Below are 23,912 nucleotides of genomic sequence, written 5' to 3' on the forward strand. Positions count from 1 at the left end.
TCTGTGTGGTGTCCAGATATCTCCTTTAACTGATAAATCGTGCTCACTGTTAAGTATCGTGCACATCACATTCAGCAGCCTGGCCAGCGGCATACAATCAGGGACAGCTCGTAGCCGTCTGAACTGTCCTTTCTGGTTTCTGCATGCTCACGTGCCAACTTTCTTTGTGTTTTTCATGTGTGTTCAGAATACGATCGTCGAGGCTTCTATTCAGCTTCCTCCCTCCCTTTTCTCGCCAAAGCAAAAAAGGGAAGTCAGATCACCTGATGACTCTCTCTACAAGCTCCAACTCATCGCATTCCGCAACGGAAAACTCTTCCCAGCCACTGGGAATTCCACAAACTTGGCTGATGATGGAAAGCGGCGTACGGTGGTTACCCCAGTGATTCTCACCAAAATAGGTGTGTTCGGTGGCATATGTTCTTCCTGTAGTGACCGGACAGTGGAACTCTATGATAAGCTGTACCAAAAAGTGCTTATTTTTGTTCCTTCTCCTTTTAATGAGTCCCTAGTAAAAAAAAAAAAAAAAAAAAAAAAAAGAACTGCAGAGTGCCCATTGGTGTATAAGTCGACATTTAATTGTTTCTGAGGTTTGTTTCAGAAATCTTTCCATCTCCCATCTTCTCCAGATGGCGTGAATGTGGATACCCACCACATCCCTGTTAATGTGACACTGCGTCGAATCGCACACGGAGCAGACGCTGTGGCCGCCCAGTGGGATTTCGATCTGCTGAACGGACAAGGAGGCTGGAAGTCAGATGGGTGCAATATACTTTACTCGGATGAAAATATCACTACCATTCAGTGCTACTCCCTTAGTAACTATGCAGTTTTAATGGTACGGCAGTTGTTAATTTCATACATGAACACTAAATTTCTTAATTGTTTCCCCTATGCATTTAGTTAATCTCGAAGATTTTTTTTTTAAACTTTCAATATAAGTTGTTGACTTTAGTTAAGAGGTGATATTTGGTGTAATTCTGAATTTAAAGGGAATTTAAGTTACTACCAAGTACAATGTATGGGATTGAACTTGGTTATAAGGATTTTCAGTCACCTTTATAAGGGGATCAGTTCAACTAAACTTTGAGCTTATAAAAAAAAAAAAAAAAAAAAAAACTTTGAGCTTATGAAAATTTGGAGACATTTGGGGTTTTATATCGTCCAACTCTTAGTCAGGAATGAGTGACTCATTTGCCCAAATACACGGTGCACAGTGAGATTTTTCTTCTTTGCCAGCTAGCACTTTTCCCCACGATACATCCTAAGTTTTAGACTCATGAATTTAGAGTAGTGGTGGCAAGTTCAATTTAGTCACGGTAAATGACAGTATTGACATGGGTCATGTCTTTCTGCCTTTAACTCTAATCAAGCTAATGTTATTTTCTGTTATTCACCACTGTTCATACCTGTTAGTCTTTGGTAGCCAATTTCTTTAGTCTTGGGGAAACTAAAATGTGTAGATAGATGTACATAAACGTGTGTGTGAACATACAGAGACCGTTCTTTTATTAACGAGTTACTTAAGTGAACCTGGTTCCCAAGCTGGTAAGTGTGAAATGAGCCATAATACTTTAATATATTTTATGCTACAGTATATACATGGAGTATGTGGGCAATGAATTTGGAGAACAGTGAAAGGAATTACTTATGAATCTGAAAGACATTTTAGAGAAATGGCACAAGGCTAGCGTGGGAGCGAGGATGCTTATGTTTCTGTTCCTGCCTCCAGCTCTGAATCTGTTATCTAGACAGTATTTTATCAAAGCACTAAATAATCTTGAAACAGGATATATCTTAGCTTTCGTAAATTCTCCTTTAAAAAAAAAAAAAAAGCGCAGGGCACCTGGGTGGTTCAGTCAGTTCAGCGTCTGACTCCTGATTTTGGCTCAGGTCATGATCTCAGGGTCCTGGGATCAAGCCCTGCCTCTGACTCTGCACTTAGCAGGGAGTCTGCTTGATAGTCTCTCCCCCCGCTTCCTCCTCCCCTCCCCTGCTTGTGCTCGCTCGAGCACACATGCGCTCTCTCTTAAATAAATTAAAAAAAAAAAAAAAAAAAAAAAAAAAGCTCATTTACCACTAGAAATGATTTTGAAGGCAGCTTGAAGTGGAATAGAATAGACTTTCCTGAACTCCTTTTTTGGTTTTCTCTTCGCACCTCAACTAAGTACATGCCTTACCCAGCATCTGGTGAGACAGACAGACGAGGAAATATATTGTTTATATATTGTTTAGCAGGGCGTGAGGATTGTCTTCAGTGACCCCCATTAATACCTCGGTTATTTAGCTCAGCTGACAGTGGGTGGAGTCTACACTAGTCAGACTCAGCATATTTGTTTAAGTCATTTATCCTTTTCTCGTGTATAGTTCCTGTTGATCGGTGTAGGCTTCTCACAAATAGAAGAAGTGCGACACCTGTAAGTCTGAGTCTGGTTTCTCTAAGTTCACATTTTATTATTTCATAGTAACCGTTCACATTTAAGCACGGGGCATTAATTAAAATACGAAACACTTTTAAACTATTTTCTTTCACTTTAAAAGTGTTTTATCGTTCCGGTTTTGATTATAAAATAACCCGAAACTAGGGAGTACTGGAGGAGAAATAATAGAGCTACAACATTATCTGAACTTTATATAATAACTAGAAAAAGTTAGGCAAAATAAATGAAACAAAACACACAAAAGACATTTTATAAGCCTCCTTGTTAATGACATGATACTGCACATGTGAAACTTTTATTTTTATTTAATACTAGTTAAAAGTGTCTAGTTTTGAACTTCCTTGCTGTTCTTCTAAACTATTTAAATTGGTATAATCCTTTTTCTAGAAGGAATAAGCTTTTTTATCTTTCATGCTTTTAATCTTTTAAAAAATGTAATACACAATTCTTTAAAGCTAAAATACGGTACTGAGATATTTTTCTATTTTCAAAGAATAGCTTTTCTTTCGCTCTTTTAAAATATAACTGTGCCACCTAGAGGCAGCAAAGTGAAACATATCTGAAATTGTTAAATATTACAGTAAAGTTATTACATGGGATTTTTAGAGTAGCTAATTAAACACAAAGGCAGAGCTAATGAAATTATACCTACTCTTGAATAAACTTATGTCTGAGATAAAAAGGTATCTTCTAAATATTGGAAATCCTCTTTTTTCATTCCTGACACCATTTTGAATAATAGATAAAAGCTTATTTTTCTTGAAAGCTGTCTTAATACGTGGCTTTATGTAGCCAGTCTAAATTCCTATTTTGGAGGATAAAAAACTTTTTCCTGATCAGGTTTTAAAGGATTTTTGTATTAAAAAAACAAGACCAAAAGACTGTATCTGTTTGCAAATCCGGAATAGATACCGTAGTTTGGTTCAGTAGAGGTCCTGCTGTCACCAGTTATGCATAACCCGGGTCACAAGGGGAGTCAGAGGAGAAAAAAAAAAAAAACATAAACAGAAATCAGGTTTGTTTGAAATACATAGTCAGAAATAGTAGGAACTGCGGCAGGAAGATTCCTAGAAGTTGGCGTCAGTAGGAGACAGAACAAAAAGTCGTAGGGAGATAAGGAGTAGGGTCAGGCCGTGTGTAGTACTTGATCCTTTAATTGGTGACAGTAGTGAAGATAAAAAAGGCCTCTGTACCTTCTGTTTTGTTACTGTGTTCACACAGAAATACGGCAAACTGGAGAGCTCCGTTTGTTTCTACATCCCCCCAGTGTGGCTCTGAAATTTTGTCCATATAAAACCTGCTGAATGAAAGCCAACCTCAGCTTCATCTATGCTGTAGTTAAACACGAACGCTAGAGCAACATTTTTTATGTATAATTCTTAAATAGGTACTGCATTCACATGGATCAAACCTTTTAATTATTTCTTTTTTAAAAGATTTTATTTATCCATTTATTTATTTTTCTATTTATTTAAGGGAGAACAGGGGCAGGGGGCAGGGGGCAGGGGCAGAGGGAGAGGGAGAAGCAGGCTCCCCGCTGTGAGAGGCAGGGAGCCCGACGTGGGGCTCCATCCCGGGACCCCAGGATCATGACCTGAGCCGAAGGGAGACGCTTCACTGACTGAGCCACCAGGCGCCCGAACATTTCAGTTATTTCTACATATTAATAACGTGTAGTGAAAACTTGGCCTCCAGCCTTCCTTCCCATCAAGGTCATTCTGTACAAAGTAGGTAACCTACCACTAATGTTTCTTGTCTGTTGAAGAAGGTATTTTCATGTCTATTCAAACAATATAAAGTCCTCTGTTTAGTTCCATTTTTACATGAAGGCTGCGTGCTGCAAACATTTTTTCAGACTATGCTTTTTTTTCCGCCCCCGTCCACGAGACAGTATATCTTGTGACAGAGATGATGCCCTTGGAACAGTATATCTTAGGGTACCTTACGATGGTGATACAATGCTCCTAATTTTCATTAACTGCTTATGTTCCAGGCATCCTCCTGCAGTCTATACGTGCATTAACTTATTTGCTCATTTTAGCTACTTCTTGACGTCTAGTACTATTATCACTTACCCTCAGTCTGTAGATGGAGAAACTGAGGCATTGCAAGATTAAGCACTTTGCCCAACTATACAAAGTCTGTGTTGGAATTGGGATTTGAATTCAGACTCCGGAAATCAGTGTTCTTAATCACTCCACTAAATCTCCATTCGGAAATCTTCTTATATCTTCTTCATTCTTTTTTTTTTTTTTTTTTAAGGATTTATTTACTTATTCTAGAGGGCAAAGACCGCAGGAGAGAGTGTGGGAGTGAGTGGGGGAAGGACAAATAAATAATTTCAGTTATTTCAATCTTTCACGTAAAATCTTTTTAAAAATCTGCAGGATAAGTTTTCTGAAGCGGCCTCAAAGGGGGACCAGTTTTGTTCAGTGGAGATAGCATGCAAAGTGCATAGATAGATCTTAAGTGTTTGCCTTCATGGTATTTTTATGTGAAACACACATTTGGCTACCATCAAGATTAAAATTTTTGCTTGAGCACTTGTTAGCTCTTCTGAGCCTCTTTCTGGCTAATTCTACTGCCATCTCATGAGAAATCCCTCACCCCCCGTGTCCTTCACCCTAGACCAATTTTGCCAATTCTTAAGCTTCATCGAATTGGAATTCTACAGTATGCACTCTTCTGTGTGTGGCTTCCTTCCCATCATCACGTCCATGAGATCCATCTGTTTTGGCATGTAGCGACAGTGTATTCTTTTCCATTGCTCCATAGTTTGTGGTAGGAAAATACCAGAACTTGTGTGTTCCGCTTTGGATGGGCATTTGGGCTGTTGCTAGGTTCTGGCTATCAAGAGAAACGTGCCCTGAGTAGTCACGTACATCATTTTTGCTGGCCATAGGCCCTCGGGAGTGGAATTACTGGATTGTAGGCTCCCCGTATATTTAGCTTTGGTGGGCGATGCCATGCAGTTGACCAACGTGGTGGCTTCGGCTTATGGTCTCACCAATAATGAGTGTTTTAGTTCTTTCACATCCTTGCCAGTGCTTGCTAGTGTTAAGTCTTTAATTTTAGCCCTTGGTGGTGGTATTAGGATATGTCATTGTGGTTTTAATTTGTTGTTCTCTGTTGACTAGTGATACTGGACACCCCTCCATTTTCTTATTGTCAGCTGGGGTAGCCCCTGTTGTGAAGATCTTGCTCAGATCTTGCCTCTTTTCATCATCTTTGACTCCTTAAATTGTTTTTCTTTCAGTTTTATTGAGATACAGCGAACAGGCAACCCTGTATGAGTTTAAGGTGTACCGCATAATGACTTCCACGTGTTATGAAATGATCACCGCAATAAGTTTAGTCAACATCTCTCATCTCCTAGAGGTTCCAAAAAAAAGAAAGAAAGGAACATTTTATAGTCTCTACAGTCTCAGCAACCTTCAAATACACTGCACACTGGTATCCTCTTATCACTGGGAGTTGTACCTTCTAACCGACCTTCATCCAATTCCCTTCATCCCATCTCCTGCCTCTGGTCACCATAGTGATGGTCTCTTTCTCTGTGAGGTTTTGTTTATTTGTTTGTTTGTTTTATTTTGTTGTTAAGATTCCACATATAAGCCTTGCCTATTTTTAACTTGGCTACCTGTTGTTTTCCTGACTCACAGGAATTCTTGATAGGTATTGCGAATAGGAAGGAGCGCCTTGTTGGATTTTGGGTTGCAAGGGTCTCTCCCAGTCCATGCCTGTCTTGATGGGTTTGGGCTGCTCTAATGGGCTGTAGCACGGGCTGGGTGGTTTATAAAGAACAGACGTGTACCTCTCACAGTTCTGGAGGCTAGAGGCCCAGATCAAGGCGCCAGCAGGGTGGGTGTCTGGTGAGCGTCCGCTTGTTGGTTCATAGACGGCGTCAGGTGGAGAGGGCAAGGGAGCTCTCCGGGGTCCCCTCTATGAAGGTGCTGATCCATGCATGAGGCCACGCTCATGACCTGATCACCTCCAGTGGACCCCATCCCTTAACACCATTCAACATAGGGACTTTGGAAGGACACATTCAGTCTATAAAAGTGCCTTTTTTTTCTTTTTCTCTTAATGTTGTCTTTATGGACAATTTCTAAAGTTTTGCTTTTTATAGTTAGTGCTTTTTTATATATTACTTAAAAAATATTTCTCAGGCTTCTGGGTGGTTCAGTCAGTTAAGTATCTGCCTTTGACTCAGGTCATGATCTCAGGGTCCTGGGATCGAGCCCCACATCGGGCTCCCTGCTCCGCGGGGAGTCTGCCTCTCCCTCTCCCCTCCCTCCTGCTCATGTTCCCTCTCTTGCGCTTTCTCAAAAAAATAAATAAAATCTTTTAAAAAAATATTTCTCTACCTCAAGATTATGGAGAGATTCTTTGTTTTAGGAAGCTTTAATATTTTTTATCTTTAACATTTAAGTCCATGATTGGACTAGAATTGCCATAGGGAGCAAAATCTTGATATTCTTCTTTTTTCCTTAGGGAAAAAATTAAAAGCAGCACAGAAGTCATAGTTTTTTCTTTTTTCTTTTCTTTTTTCATTTCTGATTTCAGGTCTATTTTTATTTATTTTATTTTTTTTAAGGTCTATTCTTAAATTTTATTTTATTGGTAAACGTTTTAATAATTCTTTGAACTCTGACAGAAGGTATTCCTTTTGACTTCTTTCCATTGTTCAGGTCCTGGCAAGTTTAGGTAATTATTGATTTATAATTATCTGTATTATTAATATAATGGCAGTGGATTATTTAAAACTGCCAATGAGGGGTAACTGGGTGATGGGCAGTAAGGAGGGCACTTGATGTAATGAGCACTGAGTGTTAGAAGCACTTGATGAATCTCTAAACTCTACCTCTGAATCCAACAATACACCGTAGGTTAATTTAATTGAATTTAAATAAGATTAAAAAAACAAAAATAAAACTGACAGTGGTTTTATATTTAGTAAGTCTTAGGCTAGAAGGAACATGTAAATTTGTGAATATCTGTTTATCAAGTTAACAAAAATTTTCAGAAACTTTTTTTCTTTTTTAAGATTTTATTTATTTATTCATGAGAGACACAGGCAGAGGGAGACGCAGGCTCCCCGCAGGGAGCCTGATGTGGGACTTGATCCCAGGACCGCGGGGTCTCGCCGTGAGCCACCCGGGCGTCCTCCGCAAACTCTTCTTCCATTTATTTGGGTCCCTAATCGTCTTTATGATTTTTTTTTTAAACACACTTTCAGGTGTTTTTATAGTCTCTGCATTAGTGACGCTAACTAACTCCTGTGAGACCCTGCACTTTTCATGTCCTTTCTCCAGTGTTTTCTTACACTTCGTGCCGCAAAGAGAATGACCGGTGTCGCCGGTGGGTGATGGGCTGTTGTGTCCCTGCCCAGGCCCAGACTCTTCTCTCACTTACTGCAAATGGCTTTACTTCGTGTTCTGGCAGGCGCCTCCCGGTGGTCCTGTTGGGGCAGCGTCTCTCCTGGTATTTGTGTTCCGGAATCACTAAGCTGGTGCGTGGTCGCTAGTACAATGGGAACTAACCGGATTCAGATTTCTACTTACGCTGTTGCTTGAGATCTTTCACTTCTATCCCATCTCACTCTTGTCAGTTTTCTCAGTGGTCTCACGTCCTTGGGTTTCAGTGCGTCAGAGGTTTCCTGGGGGCGCCTGGGTGGCTCAGTCAGGTGGACGTCAGACCCTTGGCTTCGGCTCAGGTCACCATCTCAGAGCCGTGGGTTCGAGCCCTGCATCTGGCCCCATGCTCAGCGCAGTCGGCTCGGGATTATGTCTCTGCCTCCCCCTCGGCCTCTCCCCCTGCTCCCGCACACACTCTCTCTCTCTCAAATAAATAAATCTTTAAACAAACAACAAAACAATAGATGTTTCCTTAGCTTAATTTGTTTTCTCTATCCCTGGGGTCTGTAAACCATGGTCAACATCTCACCCACAGGCCCAGTCCCATCAGCTGCTTTATTTTAAATGGTTACATTTCAGGTGGTTAACAAGCACCTGCATAGTAGCCTTAATTTCCCTCTTGGCCCTCAAAGCCTAAAGAGCTTACCGTCTGGCACTTTTTACCCTTTTTTCCTGAGTCGCTCTCTCGGCAGGGGCTCTCCTCCACTTGGGCAGGTCCGTTTGTCGTGACAATCCACAAGGGTCCAGTAGAAGCAGGGCCCCACGGGACCAGGGACAGCAGCATCTGTGCCCCTCTCCAGGTGTAACTTGGAATTATAAAGAGTCTTTGCCCATTATTTCAACCTCCAGTGTCTTTCTTATATTATGTTCTATTCACTTGGCTTTTGAAAAATACTCATTTAAGTGTAGATATTACATACAGTATATTTTGAGAACTGAATAGGCACTTTGGGGTTTCATTAGCTACTATGTGGCCACTTGTGTTGGTAACTGTCCCGCAAGGCCTGGGGAAGGAAGGCACATTTGTGTGCCCGCCTCTGGCCCCTTCCCAAACCTTGCCAGGTGGTCGGTGGTATCTAAACTTCATAGGGAGGCAACTGCTCCAGAATCACATAGCCAGGAGGTAGGTTGGTGACAGGTTATTGAACATTTCCTAAAGGAATGTAAAGAAAGGGGCCTAGAGCCCAAATCCTAGATACGGAAGGTTTATCTCCAGTTATCAGTTCAGCACTGAAATGGTAGCTTCTTGTAGAAATTGAGAGGGAGGGGCATGTGGGTGGCTCAGCAGTTGAGCGCCTGCCTTCAGCTCAGGGCGTGACCCCGGGGTCCCGGGATCGAGTCCTGCATCAGGGGTCCCCGCAGGGAGCCTGCTTCTCCCTCTGCCTGTGTCTCTGCCTCTCTCTCTGTGTCTCTCATGCATAAATAAAATCTTTAAAAACAAAAGAAAAAAAAAGAAATTGAGAGGGAATGTGTCTGCTGTTACTAGCATCTAACTGGTTCTCATTGCCCCCGTGTTTCTCGAGTTTCCCCATTGATCCTCTGCACTTCTGGCAAAATGTGAGTGCGGTGAGGCCCTGTACCATAGACTCGTCTCGCGGGCATCTCACAGGGCACATTGTGCAGGCCTCACGGTGATGGGCTTTTGCTCTTGTATTTTCCCTTTTTTTGGTACTCCGTTTACAGCCTGTCAGCTCTCGAGGGCAGGGACTGCATTCTGCGTTGCGCTGAATATCCGGTGCTTGGCTTAGTGCCTGGCCATGGTGGGTACCCAATTAACATGTGTCAAATAAATAGATGAATTGCAGGTTTGAGACTCATCACAGCGTAGTGGAGCACTCAGACTGGAATTCAATTTCCCATGTTGTATCTCCAGCTTCCTATTAACTGCGATTTCTGTCAGGCTCTGTGAGCCTCTGCTCATCATCTGTTACAGTGAGGGCCTTGTTAAGGTGTCTGATGCGATCTTTTTAGATCTATAATTTGTATATTGTCGACTTCTGATTCTTCTGTGGGAAAATTGGCCCCCCTTCTCCATCTAGCTTTTTTTAAGATTTTATTTATTCATGAGAGACACAGAGAGAGAGAGGCAGAGACACAGGCAGAGGGAGAAGCAGCCTCCCTGCGGGGAGCCCGACGTGGGACTCGATCCCAGGACCCCGGGGTCACGACCTGAGCAAAGGCAGATGCTCGACCCCTGAGCCGCCCAGGTGTCCCGCTCTCCAGCTTTCCTAGGTGTGTCCGGCATCTCCAGATTAAAGATGCATTTACTGTGAACTACTGCCTACATCCAGCTGTCAGTTTATAGTTCCCAGAGTCAGTTTAGAAAGATAATTTAGGAACAGGATCTCATGACCCTACAACTTGGGCTTTGACAACCCCCATTTTCTGGCGTGGCGGCCGTGGCCGGGGTGGACGCATCGGCCCAGCCTGCTCCGGTCCCTTATAAGGAAGGAAGCCTAATGGTGTTTTCGTTTTAGTAGGGCACTGTCTGCATAGTGTTCAAGAGCACAGACTTGGGAGCCACGTTCCCTTGGCCCTAACTCTCAGGGCGCCATTAACCTCTTTGTGACTCACTTGTTGAAGCTATAAAACGGGGCAATACACCTAGCTCGTTGTGTTACCCAGTGGAAAGTGCTGGCACGGCGCCCGGATTGTGGTCAATGCTATAGAAATGATTTGCTGTTATCCACACTACTGATTTCTGAGCTCTTTAGTCCCCAAACCGTCTTGTCTTTGCCATCGTCAAACACTGTTGCCACCTGGTTGTGGGTCTCTCTCCCCTGTGACTTGCAGCTCCTTAAGGGCAGGACCTACGTGTTGCTATTACGTCCTCAGGGCCTTACGCAGGGTTTAGTCCACTTGTATTTGTTGAACTTGGCTGCAGATGGTGAGTGAGGCCTGTGTAGTCTTGGGTGACTTGGAGGTACCGCTGTGCTGTGCCCTGTCACGAGGCTGCGGCCGTCTCTCCGTTACCCTTGCGGCAAAGTCCGTACTCAGATTTACAAAGAGGATGCAGAACAAGGCTGCGTGTGTGTGTATTTGTGTACCTCTGCATGTGTGTCTATACATGTGCCCCGAGTACTTCACGCAGTAGAGGTGAGGAGTAGCATGTGCACATGTTCAGAAACGTGCAGCTGGAATCGGTGCTTTCTGTTTTCCCCTCAGGATTTGACAGGATCTGAACTCTATGCCCAGGCAGCCAGCCTGCTGCACCCCGTGGTTTATACGACCGCCGTCATCCTCCTCTTAAGCCTCTTGGCGGTCATCGTCAGTTACATATACCATCACAGGTAAGAAGGGAAACTTGGCCAACAGGGGACTTTGACCGGAAGGAGTTTATTTCACATCGAACGAGGATAAAACTGAGTTTCACACCATGCCGTCTTTCCAAAGTAAGAGCGGTTACTCTAGAATACATACGAGCCTCCTTCGTGTCGTGCAGTTGGAGACATAAGCCCAGGAGATGGTAAATTCACCTCCTACAGCATCCAGTCTGCTCGTGGGGCATGGGGGCCGCAGGGGGTGAGGTGAGCTGGGGACTTGTTACCTGCGGACGTGTCTTCCAGAAGCGGACTCGGCTGATCTTTCTGTTTTATGACTTTGTGCATGTTGTGATATTCTTTATTTTATAGATGACACTTGTAAGACAGTCTGTGGCATTTAAACATGAGTATAGTTTCTGTTAATTGGAGGCAGAGCTACAGAAACTTTTATTCTATGGTCGGCAATAATAAACTAGAAGGATTTGCTAAACAGAAATTCACTGTACAAGAGGTTCTCCTAGAAGGTATTTTCCTATTTAAGCTGGACCTAGGTGGCATTTCTTGACATTTAGTTAAGAAACAAAAGGAGGTTTTTGATATTAAAAGAAAGAGAGACTTCAATGTTTTTGTTATGAAAGGCCAGGGAGAAACTGTTCTGGGCATTTAGACCACGTTACCCTAGTAGGTCAGGAAAAGCAGAGATTGGCACCTTGCAGAAACCCCTTGGAAGCAAACAAGTAGTCCAGCTGTCCTAAGATGTCGCGACGAACAGCGGCCCGGGTATTTCTTATTATGGAGAATTTGTTTAGCCTTTAGTTGGGAACAATAGTTTCATAAATGACTTGTCTTTTTTTAGTGCATCGAGTAAAATGTTAAGAAACTGTGTTGAGTTAAATAATGTCTTGAACCCTGTGTGTGTGTGTGTCTGATAGTACATGTATTTTAAATGAAATGTTTAAGCATAAAACATTTACGTTTGGCCTTTTATGCAGCTGGAATTGCTAACTTGTGGATGAATATCATCCGGCTTCACATGGACCAGCCTGAATATTAATATTTTTTTTTCCCTTTTAACAGTTTGATTAGAATCAGTCTCAAGGGCTGGCATATGCTTGTGAACTTGTGCTTTCATATCTTCCTGACCTGTGTGGTCTTCGTGGGAGGAATAACCCAAACCAGAAATGCCAGCGTCTGCCAAGCGGTAAGTCAGAGTGGAAAACTGAAATGGGAAAAAATAATGATATTAGAAAGTAATTTCATGTTTTATTAACTGTAAAAGAAAGCCTGTTTTCTAAAGTCGCTTTTCTTTTTCAACCGAGCGTCTCACTTTTACACGTTTTTACCGATATGCTTCAGGTTTTGAACTATTATTTCACAACCAAACATGTGACTTAGGGAGCTTGTCTCATTATCCTTGGGAATTCATTGCTTCTTGTTCTGTCTTTTAGGATGCCGAACCCTTAATTAAAAAAATTGGTAGAACCCTGATGTCAGCTAAGAGAGAAGTGATACTTTCTGACAGTAGGGTCTTAAAAATTACTTCATTTATTTATGGAAACAACAGGAATTTGTGAAAGATTTAACTGTAAGATATAAAAGCCAGAAACCTCTCACGTGTGCTAAATATGAAATATCAAAGAATATTCAACTTTAATTTCAAATAAATTATTACACATGTAGCCTTAGTGAACAGTATTCTTCTGGGATATGTATTTAAAAATACAAATCATTCAACATATGAATAGACATAAATCAGTGTGCGTATTTCCTAAATGTGCGTATTGTTTTCCATATGCATGTCAGGAAGTGGTGCCATGTAGTAATTGAGTTCAAACTGCCTGGATTTGGGTCTCTGGTCTACTTTACTGTTTTTATGGGTAATTTATTTTACTTTTGTTTTAATTGCCAAAAAATAAAAATAAAATAACAGAAGATTTACCCTCCACAGACATTTTGAGTGTATGGTTTAATATTAAATAGAAGTACAGTGCTGTACAGCGGATTTCTGGAACTTTCTCTTCTTGCATGACTAAACACTGTGATAAACAGCAACTTGCCATCCCCCTCCCCTCCCAGCTCTGAGCAGCCACTGTTTTACGGTCTGTCTCCGTGAGGTTGACTATGTAGATACCCCATCTGAGTGGAATCGTGCAGCGTTTATCATTCTGCGACTGGCTTCTTTCACTGAGCATAAAGTCCTCAAGGCTCACCCGTGTCGTTGCATCGGATGGGATTTCCTTCCTTCTGTGTGGCTGAATAGTATTCCACTGTATGAATACATCACCTTTTCTTTATCCATTTATCTGTTGCTGGACATTGATTTGGTTGCTTCTATCTCTTGGCTGCTGCGAATAATGCTACCGTGAACATAGGGGGGAGATACTTCTTTGAGATCCTGTCATTTCAGTGTTTCACTTTGTGTCTCAGCTTTCTCACCCATAAATGGGGAATAATATTTGAGTTGTTGACAGATGACATGATCATTTATGTCAAAAAGAAAATCCTACAGTAATTTATAGATAAATTATTTGAAGTAATTGGAAGGTGTAGCCAAGGGTGAACCTAAGCTTAAAGCACAGAAGTTTGATGCAAGCATGCAGAAATGCAACTACGAGAAAGCCTAAGTAATGTGAAGATGCCATGTATATAGCATCAAAGAACATCAGGTACCAAGAAATAATGAAAGATGTTCACGATTTACAGGCAAAATCATAATAGGTCTTTAAGAAGACCTAAATACAAAAATTAAAAAATTAAAAAATTAAAAAAATTAAAAAAAGAAGACCTAAATGCATGGTGGGTATACTAGGCCCAAGGATACGAAGTGTCAATATCAGAAAGATGGCAGTTTCTCTGAAATTAATGTGCACATAAGAGAATTTTTCACGGCACACAATAAAATCGTTTTTAAATTTACATTAAAAGCCAAGGACCAAAGATAAAGATAGCCAGGACGCGTCTGCAAAGGAAGAGTAGAACAAGGAACACGGTCCTTCTAATCATCAGAATTTAGGAGGCTTCTTTCGTCATTAACTCTGTGGCATCTGGTGTGGAGAGAGACCTGACCAGCACAGCAGAACAGAGACTCAGAAGCAGACCCATGTGGAACTTCGGTATGAGACGGAGGTTTGCATGCCTCATCACTTGGGGGAAGAGGGCCCTCTGTGTAGTAAAAAGATGCTGGGGAAAATCCACGCGTAAGAACCTTAGAGTGGACCTGTACCTCAGGCCTTATGAAAAGTGTCAACCGTGCATGCACTAAAAACCTAACATGGCCAAGCCAAAATGTTAAAGTTTGTATTAGAAAATATCACAGTCCTTGGTCCCTTTTTTTCATAAAGATGGTATTTATTTATTTGAGAGTGAGAGAGAGAGCATGAGAGGGGTGAGGGACAGAGGGAGAGGCGGGCTCTCCGCTGAGTCAGGAGCCCAATGCAGGGCTGGATCCCAGGACCCTGGAATCATGACCTGAGCCGAAGGCAGACGCTTCACCGACGGAACCACCCTGGTGCCCCGGGATGGGGATTTCTTTTTTTTTTTTTTTTTTTTTAATTTATGGGATAGGGATTTCTTAAATGGAACACTAAAAGGCATTGACTAGAAGAGAGATAATTTTAACTAAATTAAAAATAAGAGCTTTTGTTAATTAAGGTTCCTTAATGAAAGTAGAAAGACAAGCAAATTGGAAGATGCTCTTCTTAATACATGTCATCGGAAGGGCAGTGGAATAAAAAAAATCAATTAAGAACTATAATCAATAAGAATGACACAAACAACCCAGGAGAAACAGTGGTGAGCATGGACAGGCTTCTCCTAGAAGCGTAGTGTCCACAGAGTCCGTGCGCATGGGAAGAGGTGCTCAGCGTGGTTGGCGGTCATGGAGATTGAAATGACGACAGTGGGGTTCCACTCATGCCTTTGCTGTCAGCAGAAATCAGTCCTGACCAACATGTGGATGCACGTGGTTACACACCGTGGGTGGGAATGTAAGCGGATGATTCTGGGCAGCTCTGCAGCCTGAGGTCAAACGTGCCTAGACCCTGGGACCCAGCAGCCCCACTCCTGACTCCGAGGGTGCGCTCGCCCGTGCACATGAATATTCAGAGCAGCACTGCGCATGACAGAAAAAATCCTGGAGGCAACCCAAATGCCCGTCGGTGACAGAGTGAATGAATAAACTGTGATATTATGCAACAGTCAAAACTAATGAATTACAACAATGTGTAACAATATGAGTAAGTCTGAGGAATATATGTGAAAAAATTAAGTCCCATAAATTACGCCCAACCTGCTGTCCTTTTTTTTTTTAATAAAGCAAGAAGTAACTAAAATGAAACTGTTCGCTTTTAATGAAAATAATGCAGATCCAGTAAAACTGTAGAAGGAAGACAGAGGGATGATAAACATACGATAAAGAGGGATGATTACCTTGGGTGAAGGGGACTAAATTGTTTGATACAGGTTTTGGTCAAGGTCTTACCTTCTGTCTTGCTGAGAGATTCTCAGGCACTTAGGAATAATGACTGATTAAATAAAATCAGAGTGTGCTTGGTCTAGTCACCAGAATGTGTCCTAAACCTAAGGTTGGCAATCCAGTATTGTAGTGCTGACATCCAGCTCATACTGCAGGTGGGCGCAATCGTGGAGAGGATTAAGGCACTCAGGAGACCTGGTATACAGTAAGTGCTCAATAGATACTAGCTACTACTACTCCTACTGTCACTATTGACAAAATTACCTCTCAGCTGTGCAGAATATTTCTGTTGCAGGCCGTTGGTATACACTGGGAAGCAGACTGGATTGGAGCCTGTGAGAGGTCAGGTAATGGGTCTGGAGTCCACTGCCTCTACGCACAGAAGATGGTCGTGTTCTCTGAGTTCCTCCCCACCCCGCCCCCCATTTTGATCCCTACTCATCTTGTTTGTAGGTCTCAGTTTACTGTTAACCGTTGGGGAGATGCTGTCCCTCCCCTCCCTTCATTACCTTGTGGTGCTTGCGACATCTCCACGATGCCTACCACACTTTGCAGTTGACTGGTGTTTCCGTATTTGCCGTCTCTGGACCCGACGCTCCACAGGGGCAGGAGTCCCATTGATCTGATTGCCCCGTGTTTATCCAAGGATCAGCATTGGGACTTGACCCAGAGTAGGTGATACTAGATCCCTAACAAATATTTATTGGGTGAATGAACAAAAAGGGCCCCCGATTCACAAATAGTGGGAATCACTGGACCCTGGCGCCATTTTGAGCAGAGGCTATGAGGAGAGTGCACAGTGGCGGTGGTGGGAGTCTCAGTTTTGTGTAAAAGGATTCCTTGTTTTCACGGAGCAGACACATTTATTTCCTTAGGAGATGAATAGAAAGAGGCCGTTGTGAAGAGGCCTGCCTTTCACCGTCCTGAATGATACACGTTTTCTAGAAAGAAAAGGAGAGGAATTTGTGCAGCGTTCAGGGCCTCTACGTTGAATGTCCGTGACTTAAAGATTTTTTTTTTTTTTAAAGGAAAGGCAAGTCTTGACATGTTTTCACACGGCATTAGCTTCTGTTTTTACAATGTTCTCCCGTTCCTCTATGAAAGACAACATTCTCGCCGTTTCTGACTCAGACATGACCGGCTTCACTGTGCCGTTGTGGTAGTTCGGTTGGGAGCCTGCCGACGGGGGGTGGTGGAAGCGGCAGGACCAGCCTGGCGTTCCAGACACTGGCAGGTGGGTTCTAACCCTGTGTCTGCCGGGATGCCTGGTTCAGATGTAGGAAAGACGTGAGGGTTCAAAGCGGACAGAGAGGATTCCAGAGAGAATCCTGGAGACGTCTTCGGTGCAAGGAGGTGGTTTTATTAAAGCACGGGACAGGCCCGGGGGCAGGAAGAGCTGTCCTGAGGTCATGAGGAGGGGCCCATGATATACATTCAGGGAGGAGCTTAGGAATAGCCAAAGCCTCTAAGGAATTTCGGAAGCAAGGTTTCCAGGACCTTGAGAGGACTAGCTCTTGTGGGACGGGAGGGGAAGGTCATTTATTGCAGTCTAGTAAAACCTTAGCCTGAGATCCTGTAGATGTGTATTCATGGGTCGTACGCTTGGGGGATGATGGCCAACACGTATCTTGAAAGTAGAGATAAAGCAGGTTTCCAGGGGAATTTTTATATGTTAAAGCAGACTTCAGGCTCCTGGGGGTCGGCCTAAGAGTGCCCATTGCCCTCAGCAACGTAGGACCATGCAGGCGGTTGAGCCCCTGGTGGAAGGTCCCTCTGCCTGTTTCAAGGACTTGTCAGTGGGCTGTAGGCAGTAAGGAAATGCAATAATTTTTTCTTCTGCCTTTGTTTCCACCTCAGTATGACTAGTCACTTAACCTAGCAGGGCCTTAACGTGTCTTCCGTAACGCGATGGGTTGGGCTCGTTAACCTCTAAGTGATCATTAAGGTTCTTCTGCCCCTCAGTCACCTGTTAGAATCCTAAGGTTCCAACAGGGAAGCCTAACGTGTGCGTACCTTACGTGTAGTTTCCTGTGTGCGCATCATCGGGGTATTTTATGTCCGTATTTCCCTTGCGGAGCTCATAGTCTCTGTGGACGGTGAGAACGGGTTCCACTAGGGTTTCCACCCCGTTCTGCGTCCTAGGTCAGTCCCACGTTCTACAGGCTTGGGCTCTCTTTTGCAGAAGGAGTTGAAGGAGAGCTAAGAAGCCAAGTGCCAGAGTGGCCGGGGCTGTGGACTCCGGGTTGGAAGGGTCCTGGGTTTTGGGTCATGATGTGCTGCCAAATGATTGTGTCATCATTCATTTTCTAGTCCTTGGTTTCCTTAGCTATGCGGCGGAAAGATTTGGCTGGATCTTGTTGAAGTCACCTTGTTGGCCTACCACTCCATGATTTACTTTATTAACTACGGCGCCGGCTAACCTTCCCTGGTGTCCTTTCGTGTCTCTCACCCAGAGTTCTTGTGCCGTGGCACGTGAAATGCATTGGGGAGATTTAATCAGCGAATATTAAGGCATTTTGCTTGCCAACTCCTGCGATGTGTTATCTTCACTTTCGTATTAACCCTAGAAGGCACTTCTTCCTCCTGTATTTTATCAGTACAGAAATTGAGTCTTAGGGAATTGATGCAACTTGCCCGCAGATCGCCAGGGCTCTTGGGTGGCAGAGGTGTGGTTCAGATGCCAGTCTCCCTGACTCAGGCGTCCCTCAGCGCCCCCTCGCCCCCCATCACTGTGCCTCACGATTTAGTGAAGACCAGCATGGCATAATGGAAGGGGCATGGGTCTTGGAAACCAGCAGACGTGGGTTGGAGACGCAGGCCTGCCACTGAGCCCGTGACCTCTAGTGGACGATTTCATGTCTTTCAGATGCCCTCTCCCTGTCTGTAGCTCAAAGTTAATAATACCCTTCACCGAATGGTGACATTAGGAGGATAAAATGGAAACACATACAAGTTGTCTTAATAGGTTTTGGGGGCACGCAGCGGACATTCAGTAGTGGGAGCTGTTTTTATTTCCTGTGCATTCATACATGATTATATGAATATTAAACGTCTTTTCCCCCCCCCACACTCACTATATATGCTGTACTCTCTTAGGGTTACTGGTGGTTAAAAATCAATATAATGTCCAGTCTCTAGTTTGTGAGAGCTTATGGTTTGGTAACCTATAGAGTGCAAATTCTTGAGGATAGTTATTTTTATATCCATTTTACAGCTTGGAAATTGATCTCTTGAGGTCAAGTGACTGTCTTAAGTCATCACCTGTTGCATTTAGTTAATCGTTTACAGGCTCCATGAATTATACTTAGTCCCAAACTTTACGGCCTTTCCACGTGTATTTCCCATTTATGTGAAAGAAATGCGACAATGAGGTTGCATTTCACGTGTCTGATGGAGAATCCAGGAGGAAGCATCCCATTCCAAGAGAAATACCCTCCCTGCCAGTTCTCTCTTCCCCCTTTTATTAAATCTGGTTCTCGTGGATTACCTGGGGATTTGCTTACATGATGGTTACGAGGTGACATCAGACTCCTAAAATTCTGCTCTTCTTTGTTTGAAGGCTTTAGTATCTTTCAAGCATCAGCACTCTGGAAATTTTGAAGTGCCGTAAGAAACGCTTCAAAATCTAAAGGTTGAGCTTTGCCTCTTAGATCTAAAACAACAAAATGCTCCATCTTGCACCTCCTGTGTTGAAAATGTTTTCGCTCCTATTTTTTAAACTTATTTACTCTACAGCTCTGTCTCGTTCTTCTGACCCCGGCCTCTGAGAGATCTCCGCCAGTGGTGAAGCCTACCATTTTGAGTCAATACTAGTGATTTATCTCCAACGTTTCAGTGTCGATGGACCAAATTCATTTACACTATTTTTACTTACAGTATTTGGTGTGACTCCAGATTGCTTAAGGTTTCTTTTATGCTTTTTTGTTTTCTCTGTAAATTGTGCTTTTATCATACAGACAGTAAAACGAATGGAAACCAAGGAGCCACTTTTTTCCTTATGTAGAAAATAACTGAATTTTCTAGGCTGGCCAAGCCGGATCCACCCTGCCAGCACTTCCCGAGTCAGTGTAAGATTCACCCTGGACAGGGATTGTCCTCTCTTTTGTCTTGCAAAATAAGACTTGGCTTTCCACTTGCCAGATTTCGGCTGCATGCTGATTCTCATTAAAATGAACTCTGGGCAGCGATCTAAATGCCTTTGACCTAGGTTTGATAATGTCAGTCAGTTTGATTTTCTTGAGATTGGGGAGCCGTCCTTTTAGAATGAAAAAATTTGTCTTGAAGATTTTCACTAATAGGATTTTACCTGTGGTAATTATATAAAGCGAAATGATCAAAAAGATAGGAAGTAATTAGTCAGATAAGAAAGCTGAATTATGTCCTTGATGCTCCAATGACACAGACACTTAGTTTTATTAAAATGGATTTAAACCTTCCCTAGGCCCTTACGTATCTCCAACTAGAATTTTATCTCCAGATAGAGTTGGTTCACACCACGTGGTAAACATGCGCCCACCACTCCTCTGGGGAAGGAACTTAAGTAATGTGACCATTCCATACACTGCAATTTTCCACTATTTCTGGGGGGTACCTGTTGTGTCTCCAATCTTGTGCCCTTACAGTCCCTACAGAAACCCTAGGGATGGTGATTGATAACCTTCCCTCTATTCCAATGAGGAAAATTAATTTAGAGAGGTAACATTATTCACTTAAAAGCACCCTCCTAATAAGTAATGATAAAAACATAGATAGTATTTTTCTTGATTGTTTATGTGCCAGACAACATGCTGAATCTCTAGGTAGACTGTCCTGGTTAGCCCCACCCACGGCACCTCCATCTCTCTCTCTTTGCAAACGAGGAAACCAGTGCTTGCGGGGTTATGTGCCTTTGCTGAGGTATCACGGCAGATACCGGTGGATCCTGCTTTTAAAACCAGGTAAAGGGCAGCCCCGGTGGCTTAGCAGTTTAGCGCCGCCTTTGGCCCAGGGCGTGATCCTGGAGACCCGGGATCGGGTCCCGCATCGGGCTCCCTGCATGGAGCCTGCTTCTCCCTCTGCCTATGTCTCTGCCTCTCTGTGTGTGTGTGTGTCTCATGAACCAATCAATCAATCAGTCTTTAAAACCAAGTAAAGGTTAGGTTTTACACCTCCCCCTCTTACCCACCAATGTATTATATCACTGACCTACCGTTACCATGTATAAAGGCTCTGAATTAGAACAACTCAGGTCGGTCACACTAATGCTTACTCTCTGTGTGCAGTGACTTCCCCCTGAACCCTTGCCCTCTACCTTCCTCCTCAAACATGGGCCTCAGAAAATGAACTCCAGTGTATGTGACATTGCGTCTGCGAGAAACACGCCTGTGGTTTAATGTCGTCAAAGAGTGCATTGATTCCAAAAGGGAATTACTGTGTATGAAGGGCTCCGTCTTGGGTGTAAAGCATCTGTGGTCTGTGGGCCTCCTAGATCCAAGCATTGCTTTGTCTGTTAGAGCACATCATCGTCTCTTGTACGTCTGTTAGAATGCTTTGTTTCATTAGCGGCCAAAGGAATCGATCTTCAGAATATCTCTTTATGCTGTTTTGGAAAAAATTACTTACCAGTTATTTTTGGTAAACCTTGGAGACAGTTAACTACTGGCGAGGGTTTTTTTTTTTTTTTTTTTTTTTTTCCCTTTTTAGTTTATATATTCTTCACTCTTCTTTCTAGGTTGGTATAATTCTTCATTATTCCACTCTTGCTACCGTATTGTGGGTGGGAGTGACAGCTCGAAATATCTATAAACAAGTCACTAAAAAGGCTAAACGATGCCAGGATCCTGATGAACTGCCACCCCCGCCAAGACCGATGCTCAGGTACCTGTTATCTCTGTTTACTATGTTACGCTAAATGTTCATTAAACTGTTCCATTGAAGCTTTTTTAAACAGAAGCATGCTGAGTAGGTTTCAGAGAATATAGGGTGGACTTGTCAGCTGGGCTTCCTGGGTTTTTTTTTTTTTTTTTTAAAGATTTTATTTATTTATTCATGAGAGAGACACACACAGAGAGAGAGAGAGAGGCAGAGACACAGGCAGAGGGAGAAGCAGGCTCCATGCAGGGAGCCCGATGTGGGACTCGATCCCGGGTCTCCAGGATCATGCCCTGGGCTACAGGCGGCGCTAAACCGCTGCGCCACAGGGGCTGCCCGGCTTCCTGGGTTTGAGTACCGGCTGCGCGGCCTTCCAGCTGGGAGCCTGCGTGAAGTGTTGCCTCTCCAGGCCTCCCCCCGCCCACCCTCATCTATAAAGTGGGAGTAAGTGAGCGTCTGCAGGTGGGACGGGCCATCTAACAGGCTCTAAGACAATGTTAGCTGTTTGTATTTCCTTGGGACCATGTCAGAGATTTTTAATCTCCTTAAATATGTTTCAATTGAATCATTCTCTGCGAAAGACCACGCAGTGTTGGGAGTTACACCCTTCTTCTCAATTATAATAAAAAATAATGGGTTTTCATGGTGGAGGAGTAAAAGTTGACCAGTGGTGACTGAGCGTATTGGAGGCGGGCTGTGCACCAGGCCCTGGGCCGGGCACTGAAGCTGTCCTGCCTTTGAGGAGTTTCCAGTCGGCCCGAGGAGACCATGAAGGACCAACTGCAGGCGGTACAAGAGCTGTGGTGGGGATACGTTCTTTTGAAAGTACAAACAGAGGTGCCGTTAATTTGGCGGGATGGCGGGTGTCAGGAAGTACCGACCATTAGTGATGAACCCTCGTTCGTGATGAGGGCAGAGGGGACGGGTGACCCCGTGGATCCAGGATGATGTGGGGTGCTGAGGGAACCTGGAGAAATGCACTTTGGCCGGAACCTACAGCATATGGTGGAAAGTGACGAATTCAGGGTGACGGCTCTGCGACAGGCGTCTGAGAGCCATGGTAAAATGGGGGCAGCCGCTGACGTCCACTGTGACCTAAGGGAATGGCCCGACTAGGTAACCTTATAGGACAGGCTTCCATTAACACGGAGTAGGAATTGGAGAGCCTGGGGGTTAGGGGTTCAGCTGAGGTCGTCCGGGTGGTCCCCAGGAGTCCTGAAGCCAGAACCTTTGGAAACCTGGTGCTGGGCAGGGAGGGCGTGCTGGGCGTTTTGCAGACAGCGGGGAGACGTGCTCACGTGTGGTCAGTGAAGCAGTGACGACGAGCCAGCTGCCCCGGGAGGTCTCTTAAAAGCATGATCCTGGGGCCATGTTCACATTCCATAGATGGGCCGTAGCACGTAAAGGGGAAGAATTGAAAGAACACGGAGAACATGGAAGGGCCAGGGGGCGAGTGGTCCCGTGGACCCTGACGGGCAGCAGGAGCGCTCGGCCACGGAGCCACATTACAGGATGCGATGGACTCTTAGGTCACTGGCGTGAAAAGAGCTGAGAGACGGGGGTTGAAGAGATTTAGGGACCCCAACACCCTTCCTGTTAGGTTCTGAGAGAGGAAAAAAAAAGCACCAAGTACAAGGCGTGAAGTCCTGAGTATGCCTGTGTCCAGCCAGCTCAGGATCCGGGCGCAGGTGCAGGAGGAAGGGTCGTGCCGGCAGCCAGGCGGGCCGGCCAGGCCCATCGGCCCTGCTTCCTCTCATCACAGAGCTCGCAGAGCTCCCAGAGCTCCGGCCACGAAGTCTCTGTTTGTAGGAACCCCCCCCCCCGCCCCCACTGCCACCCTGTCTCCCTCCGTTCTTAGGGCACCGTCATTTCCCCTGCTGTGCCCAGTGGGCCCCCGGGCCGGGGTCCAGAAGGCCTGAGCGCCCGCAGTCGGGGCGTCCCAGAAGGCCCAGGCCTAGCCACGCTCGTGCACAGTTCCCGCCGTCGCATGTTTTGTCTGGCCTGTGGCACAGTGGGACCCTAAGGGCCGGATGGGATCCAAGGAAGCCAGTTGGTTCCTTGGGAAAGGAGGAGCGTAGGCCCGGGATCGCAGCCTGCAGTGGCCCGGCCTGCCCACAGGGTGGCAGGAGCCGACCAGCTTTCCTCAAGCCCCGCCGCGCTGCTGCCGCCGCCGGGCAGCTCCTGGAACAGAAAGGCGGCCGAGCGAACACCGAAACGTTTTCAAAAAGTTGCTCTTGATCCCTGGGTGGCTCAGCGGTTTGGCGCCTGCCTTTGGCCCAGGGCGTGATCTTGGAGACCCGGGATCGAATCCCACGTCGGGCTCTCAGTGCATGGAGCCTGCTTCTCCCTCTGCCTATGTCTCTGCCTCTCTCTCTCTCTCTCTCTGTGACTATCATAAATAAATAAAAATTAAAAAAAAAAAAAAAAGTTGCTCTTGGGGATCCCGGGTGGCTCAGCAGTGTAGCGC

General features: G+C 44.5%; 1 protein-coding gene across 1 annotated transcript in view; it reads left to right on the forward strand.

The window, feature by feature from the left end:
* ADGRA3 (adhesion G protein-coupled receptor A3) overlaps positions 1-23,912 on the forward strand; it is a 121,281-nt gene that overhangs the window by 95,206 nt on the left and 2,163 nt on the right. The window contains exons 13-17 of the mRNA XM_038533575.1: positions 188-401; positions 630-838; positions 11,024-11,148; positions 12,199-12,322; positions 21,306-21,451. Coding sequence (XP_038389503.1) covers positions 188-401; positions 630-838; positions 11,024-11,148; positions 12,199-12,322; positions 21,306-21,451 — 818 coding nt within the window. The remainder of the gene's footprint in view (positions 1-187; positions 402-629; positions 839-11,023; positions 11,149-12,198; positions 12,323-21,305; positions 21,452-23,912) is intronic.

Source organism: Canis lupus, chromosome 3, assembly GCF_011100685.1.
Source record: "Canis lupus familiaris isolate Mischka breed German Shepherd chromosome 3, alternate assembly UU_Cfam_GSD_1.0, whole genome shotgun sequence".
Lineage (NCBI taxonomy): Eukaryota > Metazoa > Chordata > Mammalia > Carnivora > Canidae > Canis > Canis lupus.